At 56.1% G+C, this 9,780-nt stretch overlaps 1 protein-coding gene across 4 annotated transcripts in view; it reads left to right on the top strand.

The window, feature by feature from the left end:
* Positions 1-9,395, top strand: part of SPTBN4 (spectrin beta, non-erythrocytic 4) — a 78,765-nt gene extending 69,370 nt beyond the window's left edge. For 3 of the 4 annotated variants that reach the window (XM_086689804.1, XM_086689805.1, XM_086689806.1), the window contains 9 exons: positions 1,527-1,665; positions 1,759-1,843; positions 2,222-2,418; positions 2,998-3,617; positions 4,630-4,699; positions 5,318-5,610; positions 6,773-6,946; positions 7,097-7,139; positions 8,347-9,395. In XM_086689804.1, the coding sequence (XP_086545930.1) occupies positions 1,527-1,665; positions 1,759-1,843; positions 2,222-2,418; positions 2,998-3,617; positions 4,630-4,699; positions 5,318-5,610; positions 6,773-6,946; positions 7,097-7,139; positions 8,347-8,505 (1,780 nt within the window). In that variant the 3' untranslated portion in view covers positions 8,506-9,395. The remainder of the gene's footprint in view (positions 1-1,526; positions 1,666-1,758; positions 1,844-2,221; positions 2,419-2,997; positions 3,618-4,629; positions 4,700-5,317; positions 5,611-6,772; positions 6,947-7,096; positions 7,140-8,346) is intronic. The other variant, XR_015244873.1, reaches the window with a different exon arrangement.
* Positions 9,396-9,780: the final 385 nt, after the last annotated feature.

A 9,780-nucleotide genomic window follows, 5' to 3' on the forward strand; every position in this document is an offset into this window, starting at 1 on the left:
TCGTGATAACAGTACAGTGAACCCCCACGCAGAGAATGAACACCCATCAACATTTGGCCCACCTTGTTTCATCTGTGTGCTCCCCAACTCTCCCTTCACCCCTTGCTGAGTTCTTTTAATACAAAATCTCAGAGGTGTCACAGCATGTCACAGTGTGTGTTTTAAAGTTATAGATGTCCGGTCTGACTGATGAATTAGCTTCAGGGGCTGAGAGAAAAAGAGGAGTCAATGGATGAATGGGTGAATTTACTGAGATGGAGAACTTCAGAGGAGGGCACTTTTGGGAAATAGATCATTCCAGACGTACTAAGTCTTAGGCGGGAATCATCATAATTCAGGATCTTCAGAAGTAAGTTTGGCTGTATTAAGTCTTACAAAGCTATGCTTGCTGACTGGGGGAACCTTCAGAGATTTGGGGTTTGTTTCGGCATAGGATAGCTGAGAACAGCACTGTCCAGTAGATACATAATGCAAGCCACAGATGTGAGCCACATATATAATTTAAGCTTTTCTTGTAAACACATCAGAAAAGTACAGGGGTGTCTGGCTGTCTTAGGCAGTAGAGCACACAACCCTTGATCTCAAGGTTGTAAGTCTGAGCCCCAGGTTGGGTGTGGAGATTACTTTAAAAAAATTTTTTTAACTCAATAAAAAAGTACAAAGAGGCAAGTGAAAGTTAATTTTAGTGATTCATTTTATTAACCCAAATATATATCATTTCAACATGTAGTCAGTATTAAAATTATTGAGGAGCACCTGGCTGGCTCAGTGGGTAGAGCATGCAACTCTTGATCTCAGGATCATGAGTTCGAGCCCCATGTTGTGGGGTAGAGCTTATTTTTAAAAAATTAAGAATATGTTTTAATGTTTATTTATATTAGAGAGAGAGTGTGTGAGCAGGGGAGGGGCAGAGAGAGGGAGACACAGAATCCGAAGCAGGCTCCAGGCTCTGAGCTGTCAGCACAGAGCCCAATGTAGGACTTGAACTCACAAATTGTGAGATCATGATCTGAGCCAAAGTCAGGCGCTTAACCGAAATTGAGTTGCCCAGGCGCCCCCAAAATATTTTGTTTTAATAAATAAAATCATTGGGCTATTTTACAGTCTTCAGAATAGGATGTGTACTTTACACTTCAACACATCTCAATTCAGACCAGCCACATTTCAAGGGCTCACTTGCTACCCAGGTCTAGCAGCTGCCTACCGTTTGGATAGCCCAGACTTGGAAAGTTCAGATCATTGGCCATTGGAGCCTTCAGAAGCTTAACTTTAAAAAGTTAGAAAAATTAGATCTTGACGCCTGAGGTTAGAATCATCAGAATGTGCCATTTTAGCACCTTGGAAAAAGTTGGAGTCACTGAGTCAGTGAAGAGCTTGGCCCCTCAGCACCTGGCCTGACAAGGTGGGTGTCCTGAGATGCTACCAAACAGCTGGCTCAGGGATCTGGGTTCATCCGGGACTTGCATCTGCCATGGGGGCCTGGAGAGGCTATCTGAGGCTCAGATTCCCGCCCCCGGCCACTGTAGGGACGTGTCGTCAGTGGAGGTGCTCATGAACTACCACCAGGGCCTGAAGACTGAGCTGGAGGCACGGGTGCCTGAGCTGACAGCCTGCCAGGAGCTGGGGCGCTCTCTGCTGCTCAACAAGAGTGCCATGGCTGACGAGGTGGGAAGGGGCGCGGGGGTGCCCCTCTGCCATCTGTGCCCGTTGGGGCAGGAACCTCCCTTGACGCCTCTCCTACCCACCCACCACTCCCAGATCCAGGCACAGCTGGACAAGCTGGGAACCAGGAAGGAGGAGGTGTCAGAGAAGTGGGACCGCCATTGGGAATGGCTGCAGCAGAGTGAGTGGGGGCCCACATGCATGGGGTTCAAGGGCACAGAGATTGGCATGTTTGGAAAGGCCCAGAGGGTGACCCAGCATGCTTTGTACACCACTCATGGGTGCCCAGCAGCAAACACGATGGCCTGGGGGGCGGCGGTGGACAAGAGGACTGTCTTGCCATTGAATCTCTGGTGGTGGACACCTAGGGGAGAAGCTGGTGCCCTCAGAAATACCCCCAGCCCCTCTCATTCCTGCAGAGCCCAGAGTGGTCAGGGCTGGGATACAGGAAGCGGGAGGGTGTGGAGGGGGCGGGGTGGAGGGCCAGAGAAAACAGCCAGTGCCCTGTGAAGGGCCCACAGGTGCACCCTTCACCCTCACCCCCAATGTCTCCCCTCAGTGCTGGAAGTGCACCAATTTGCCCAGGAGGCAGTGGTGGCCGATGCCTGGCTGACAGCCCAAGAGCCGCTCCTGCAGAGCCGGGAGCTGGGCAGCAGCGTGGATGAGGTGGAACAGCTTATCCGGCGACACGAGGCCTTCCGCAAAGCGGCTGCAGCCTGGGAAGAAAGGTTCAGCTCTCTGCGGCGCCTGACCACGGTCAGCACCCAAGATCCTGCCCACCCCCCCCCCCCCATCCCCATCCATCTATATGAGACAGACATACCGGGACTGGAACTTGGTACTCAGCGCTGGGTTGAGTGAGGGCTGAGACAGACCCTCACTGGGCTCCCAGTCCGGTGGGGGAGAGGAAGGGGACAGACCTGTCACCAGACAGTGACAGCCCAGGGCTGGGATGGGAGAAACACAAGGTGCTGTGGGAGCCCGGAGCACTTGTCCTGGCGTAGGGGGAGGCCTATCTGAGTGACACTTGAAGAATGAGGAGAGACCCTTGTTTCAATGCCCTGGGTTAGGGGACATTCAGGAAGGAGGCAGTGAGGGTCAGAAAGTCACCTAGAGAAAGTGATTATTTAGCCGACTCTTAACACTAGATGTTTGCCAAGGAAGAAAGGAATTAAGTTCCTGGCAGGGAGAAAACATAGACTCAGGCCTGCACAACCTTGCCTTGTCAGTAATAGAAAATATTAAACTGCATGGTGTGGGAGACAACCCAGAGGCGTCTTCCCAGACCGCCCACCCCCACGCCCCTTTACCTGACCCTGGCCCCTCCGTTCCCAGATAGAGAAACTCAAGGCGGAACAGAGCAAGCAGCCCCCGACGCCCCTGCTGGGGCGCAAGTTCTTTGGAGACCCCACGGAACTGGCGGCCAAGGCAGCGCCCCTACTGCGGCCAGGGGGCTACGAGAGGGGCTTGGAGCCCCTGGCTCGTCGGGCCTCGGACACACTGTCCGCAGAGGTGCGGACCCGGGTGGGGTACGTGCGCCAGGAGCTCAAGCCCGAGCGCCTCCAGCCGCGCATCGACCGGCTGCCGGAGATCCCGGGGAGGGTGGAGACTCCAGCCCCGCCGGCCGCACCCGAGGATGCGGCGGAGACCCCCGGGGTCCTCGCGGCGGCGGAGCAGGTCCGGCCGCGCCCTGAGCGCCAGGAGTCAGCTGATCGCGCCGAGGAGCTGCCCAGGAGGCGGCGACCGGAGCGTCAGGAATCGGCCGATCAACCCGAGGAGGCTGCGCGGAGGCGACGGCCAGAGCGGCAGGAGTCCGCGGACCACGAGGCGGCACACAGCCTCACCCTGGGCCGCTATGAGCAGATGGAGCGGCGGCGCGAGCGACGCGAGCGGCGTTTGGAGAGACAGGAGTCCAGCGAACAGGAGATGCCTACCAGAGGAGAGCTGGCCAAGGGGTGAGGCCCTCAGGTGCCCAGGGAATGAGGGAGCGGGGACACGGAGAGCTCCTGGAGCCACGCGGGCCCGTGGGGAGGGCTGCTGGGGCTCAGAACTGCTTACTGCCCTGGTACCCATTTTGCAGAGGTGCAAACAGGCTGAAGGAGAGGAGAGGTGCCCATGGTCCCACAGTGGCAGTTCTGTTGGAGGAAAGGACTTAGCTACTGAGTTCTGGCCCCTGCCTAGGTGGCCCAGGCAGGGATTTTGTCCTCCCTGCACCTCAGTTTCTCTACTGGGCTAATGGTGAAACCATCTTCTAACGCTTCATCACATCACAGTCTTTCTCCGCCATTTAAACTGGGGGCCACTGTCATCTCCATTTTATGGATGGGGCAACTGAGGCTCAGAGAGGGCAAGTCGATCAGTTTGGATGAAGCAGGACTGGAACCCAGGCCTTTCAGAGTCCAGTGTTAACCAGAGCATGATGGGCAGATTGATCTTATCAGCTGTATCCCCACTAAGAGACCATTGGTCAAATATGTTTTGGAGACAATGACTTCTTGACTCCTTTTTAATTTTGCATATCATGAACGTTTGCTGAGTTCCCATTCTGTATATGGTATGTGCTAGAGAGAGCAGTGGCCATACCAGCCTCAGCCCTGTTTGGGTGGAGATCCCAGTCCAGCGGGGGAAACAATGGATAGTGATGACCCAAAATGACCAAAGAAGTCTGAGGGGCTTGGGATCTCAGGGGGTGGGCGGGGGAAAAAGGCAGCATAATGTCCAAAGGCTTGAAGGCACCAGTTTGGATTTTTCTCTGGCTAAAACTCAAAGGAGAGGTTCTGTCCTCCAGCAGACATGTTCCAAGTACCTATGGTGTACAAGGCAAGCATCTGAGAGAGGTAGCTGAAGAAGTGAACAGGGGCCTGGCATCTCAGGCTAAGAGGTGGAGGCTCCTCCAGCCAAAACCAAGCTGGTCCCTGGGAGAGGGCATCCCCAGTTCCATTGGGTCTTTCGGCCTCCCCCTCCCAGGAAGGCCACCCTGGCTGACATTGTGGAGCAGCTGCAGGAGAAAGAAGCAGGCCCAGGGCTCCCTGTTGGGGTAAGTTGAGCCTCAGGATGGGTGGGGGTATGGGGAACCCTCTCCTCCCAGCAGGAGTCAGAAACACCAATGCCTAGCCCTGCTTCCCGCCTCCCCCTCCCCATCTGAACCCTGCAGAGATTCTCACGGGGTGATGGAAAGGGCCCCCAGATGCCTCCCACAAACTGAAAATCTCTCCTTAAGAAAGATAAGGCCACCAACCTAAGGAGACTCCTACTCCCCTCTACACACAGGCAGACTCCACACTCTTCCCACATCTGTCCTAGACTTTCTCTAGCCCGGTGGGGGGTTCACATATCCTCACAGACAGCCACACACACACAGAAGTCCCAGATTCCTCCTACAGACAGCCGGGACATCAACGTGCCTGCACACCCACCTCCAAAGGGCTAGCGCTTTCCTCCCTAAGATCGAGAGTGATTACAAACCCAGGAGTCCTGACAGTCTGACTCCCGACACCGATGGGGCCCCTAAAAGTTGGGTCTCCAGCCCTGAGGCCCTCCCATACTCGCCTCCAAGACAGATGGGACCCCCCCCCCAGACTCGTGAGTCCCCCAGGCAGATGGCTCCAACACCCCCCCGATGGACAGCACCCCTCTTCCCCCTCCCTCCACACAGCCGTCGCTGCCTCAGCCTCGTGAGCTTCCCCCAGGCCGCCTGCCCAACGGGCTTGAGCCGCCCGAGCGGACACCTCGGCCGGACCGGCCGCGGGCACGGGACCGGCCCAAGCCGCGACGGCGGCCGCGGCCCAGAGAGGGTGGTGAGGGCGGGGGAAGCCGGCGCTCGCGCTCCGCCCCGGCCCAGGGCGGCTCCGCCCCCGCGCCTCCGCCACCGCCCACTCACACAGTGCAGCACGAGGGCTTCCTGCTGCGCAAGCGCGAGCTCGACGCTAACCGCAAGTCGTCCAACCGGTGAGCGTGTGGGCGGGGTTTTGGAAGGCGGGTCCCAAGCTCAGAGTGTCCAATAAATGAATAGATGGGCCTGGGGGTGGTACTAAACTTCCTGGAGTCCTACGGGTGGCGGAGGTAGGCGGGGCCTGAAGAGGGGCGGGGCTCCAAGGACTCGAATCTTTGAATTGGAGGAACGGGACTTAGTGTTTAGTTCGGTGGCCAAGGGGGTGGAGCTTAGGTGGGGAGCTGGACCGTAAAGGAAGAAAATATTCCAAATGTAAATAAATTGCCACCCAAACTCATAGCAACCAACTCAGGAGCTAACTATAGAGCTAATGGCAAATGGGATTTGGGGTCTAGTCTACAGGGTTCCAATGGTTTGTAAGGTGAAGCTTGGAGAGGTCATCCAACCTCTCAATGAATGGGGTGGATCCATCCTCGAAGTTTCAAATTGTTGCCGGGGTGGATGGAGAGGTCTGAAAAGGGACAGAGCCCAAGCTCTGAGGTCTGAGGTAGGGGGCACATGCAGATGTCTAAATAGCGACTTACTCTTGGAGTTCAGCTCATATTTGTCCAACCCTTTTTTTGTCCAACTGTGAGGCAGAATCTGGGGAGAGGTGGCCAGCGAGCAGAGTGAGGCCTAGACCCAAGATGTGAAAAGGGCAAAACAGGTTGAGGTTTTGCCTTGAGGCAGTCTTTTTTCCTCGTAGTGAGGCCAAGGTGGGAATAAAGGGGCACCTTCTGTGTATTTCACTCAAGAGACTTCCTTCTCCTTTGAGGCTTTGGCCGAATAGGAGATAGGCATTTCTCATACCAGACACAAGACGCAGAGATCTCCTTTCAGGGGATTCCATGGTGGGTGAAGGAGTCGGCAAGGAACACGCCCAAGCAAAGGCTTATGGAGAAGACAGCTTAAGTCTTGCCTTCAGGAAATTCAGTATGGGAGGGGATATGGAAGGGCAGGCCCAGCAGGGGTCAGCATAAGGCTTGGAACTGAGAGTCTTAGAGTCTCCCCTCAGCTCAGGAACATCCATAAGGAAGAGCACCCCAGACACATGGCCCAGCTAAGGCAAAGGCCCAAGAAGAAGGAAGGCTCAGGTGTTTTCAGCCATGAAAGGTATTAATGAAGAGTTCCCAGGCAGAGTGCTGTGACTCTGCCTTGAGCCCCATATCGTCACCCCAGGTCTTGGGTGAGCCTGTACTGCGTTCTCAGCAAGGGGGAGCTGGGCTTCTACAAGGACGCCAAGGGTCCGGCGTCTGGGGGCACACACGGCGGGGAGCCACTGCTCAGCCTGCACAAGGCCACCAGCGAGGTGGCTAGTGACTACAAGAAAAAGAAGCACGTCTTCAAGCTCCAGTGAGCCCCCCAATGGGCAAGGGGGAGGGATCCAAGGCCCGACTCCCCTCCTCCCCCCAGCAATACCCTGCTTCCCTGGAGGATAGTTGGTGGATGGGTGGGCCGGGCCCCTGCCCCAGATTCCCCAAGTTCTGTGTCCCCTTCCTACAGGACCCAGGATGGCAGCGAGTTTTTGCTCCAGGCTAAAGATGAGGTGAGATCTGGTCCTTTCTCTCCCCTCTCTGGACCTCAGGAGCAAGCTGGCTGGCTGGTTTCTGGCCCAGAGTGATGCAACTGTGAGCCAGAAACACAAGCCAGAGTCACCAGGCTATGATGGGAAAGCCTATTGACAGTGAGAGCCCAGAGGAAGTTCCTAACCTAAGGAGGGGGGGAGGGGAGGCAGGGACCTGGAGGGCTGCCTGGAAGCCCCAGGACAAAGTCCAACCTCCTTGCCTTGGCCCCTGAAGCACCACTGGAAAGATAAAAGATGGGAGTTAGTGAAAAAGTGGGATGATACAGGCAGAGAAGAACCAGAGGTGCAGAAATACAAAGCATTAACTGAGCTGGTGGAGGGTTCAAGGAGGAAGGATCCCAGAAAGGTTCCCAGGGGTTGGATCTCACAGAGCATTGTGGGCCATTTGGAGAGGGTTGGAGTTTGTCCTAAGGGCATTGGGAAGCCACGGCAGAGTTTGAACAAGATTGGGGGGGGGGGGGGGGTAGAGGTTACAGTGATGTCTAAGAAAGATCCTTTGGCAACAATGTGCAGGGTAGACTGGGGAGAGGGACAGAGGAGGTGTGGAGCCCAGGAGGCAACCAGGACAGGCACCCACATGTGAGGGCACAAGGCTGGCCCCCACCCGGACTGTGGGGAGGGGAGGAGGGGGTGGAAGAGAGTGAACAATGGGACTGAGGCTAAGGGGAGAGGTCAGGGGAGGAGCAGGCATGGAGGTGGTTTAAAGAGATGTTGAAAATAATGCTCATCATCTCATTCATTCTTACCAGAGGCTCTGGGGTAGGCCTGTATTCTCTCCCTGCCAATTTACTTTTAACATGGAGATGAAAACAGTTTTCCATTCTAGAGTTCTTATGAGAACTAAGTTGATACATACAGAGTACTTACATGGCCTGGTAAAGGTCAGTGCTCTATAAATGTCGCTGATATTATCATTGTGTTGTTTATCTCTATAGTGGGTGTTAGATATAATCGTATTGCATAGGATTAAGTGAGTTAATCCACAGAAGCACTTACAACAGAGCCTGGCACATCTTGAAGTGCTATGCGACGGTTTGCATTATCGTTATCACCCCCATTTAATAGACTGGAAAACGGAAGTTCAGAGGGCAGTCCGATTCCAGGCTCATCTATTACTCAGTCTGCTTTCTTCCAAATCCGGACTCTGTGCCCTGTCTCTCTCCCCCAGGAGGAGATGAACGGCTGGCTGGAGGCTGTGGCCGCTTCCGTGGGAGAACACGCCGAGATCGCCCGCTGGGGGCAGACACTACCTACCACGTCCTCCACGGATGAGGGCAACCCCAAGCGGGAGGCAGGGGAGCGCAGGGCCAGCGGGCGCCGGAAGTGACTTCCCACCCCCTGGGCCTGACCCATCCCCGCCCCTTCTCTCCGCACTGTGGGCACAAAGACACTTTCTCTTCCGCAGGGGCGGGAGCCCCTAGTTCCACCAACACTGCGGACGCGCCAAGATGGGCACTGGAAAGGAGGGGACTTCTGCACTCCAGGAAGTGGTGGGGGGATTGCTGCCCCTATAGCCATATCTCGGCCCCTTCCTGCTCGCCACCCCACCCCAGGTGCTGGGGCTCCATTATTTTTATGCAATAACTGAGTTGGGAGGGGCGGGTAAGGGGCCAGTTGAGCCAAGCCCCCTGCCCCGATCCCCAGATCCTGCCCCAAGAAGCTGGGGTGGTAGGGGCGATAATTCCTGCCCCCCTCTCCGCCCTAGGGATGGGCATGGGGCCGCTGGTGAGGTCCCCTGGACCATCCAGGGTGCTAGGGGGTGGGGAGGGGACGTCTCCTCCCCGCCTTTACCTCACTTCCAATGCTGCCTTGATCTCTGTCTGGGAAGGAGGAGTGCAGGGGCCTTAGCCCCTGCACTCCGCCGTCTCAGAGCCATGCGGTTAATTCCTGACTTAGTTTATTTTTGCAAAACGTCGACCTCCTCCTCCCCCGCCCCGCATCCGCGAAGGCTTTTAATGGGAGGGGCGTCAAAGCTCAAAACTGTCTTCCTCTCTCCTCCCCCCTCCAGCTGTAAATGCCGCTACGTGAGGGGAGGGGCGAGGGGAAGCCCTCCCCCCTGCATGCTTCTGGCAGAAGCACCTCCCTAGGGAGTGGGGGAACCGGGTTGTGGGCAGCCCCCATAGCCACCTGGAGGAGCCGCTGGGGCCCAGGGGTGTGGGGCGGTGTGGCAGGCGCACACTGTATGTACCTATAATAAATACTTTGGCTTTGACGGTCTATGCTGGTTTGTTCGCGTTTCCTGGGCTGCGCCTGAGAGGGGGTGCGGGGGGAGGGGAATGGAGGGTGGCGCGGGGAGAGACTGTGGCTGCAGAGAACATTTAGATGTCCCCTTGATGTGAACTAACTTCGGGGCCTAAACACACGTCCCCGACGAAGCACCTAGATTCCATTCTTAAAATGAGAACCATTCCTAGAGGAATGTTTTGCTAGCCCTTGTAACTAAACTTCCCCAAAACAGCCTTGCGGTGCGCCCCGTCCAGCACAGGAAAGGCGGGTCCCTTTAAGGAGGCGGAGAATTTAACTGCGACGGGTGAGCGTTGTGTCCAATCGCCCGTGGCTCTGGGAGTCTCCAGGCCAATGAGCAGGCAGCGGGGGGCGGGAC

The sequence above is a fragment of the Puma concolor genome, chromosome E2, assembly GCF_028749965.1.
Source record: "Puma concolor isolate L17-30 chromosome E2, mPumCon1.1.hap2, whole genome shotgun sequence".
Lineage (NCBI taxonomy): Eukaryota > Metazoa > Chordata > Mammalia > Carnivora > Felidae > Puma > Puma concolor.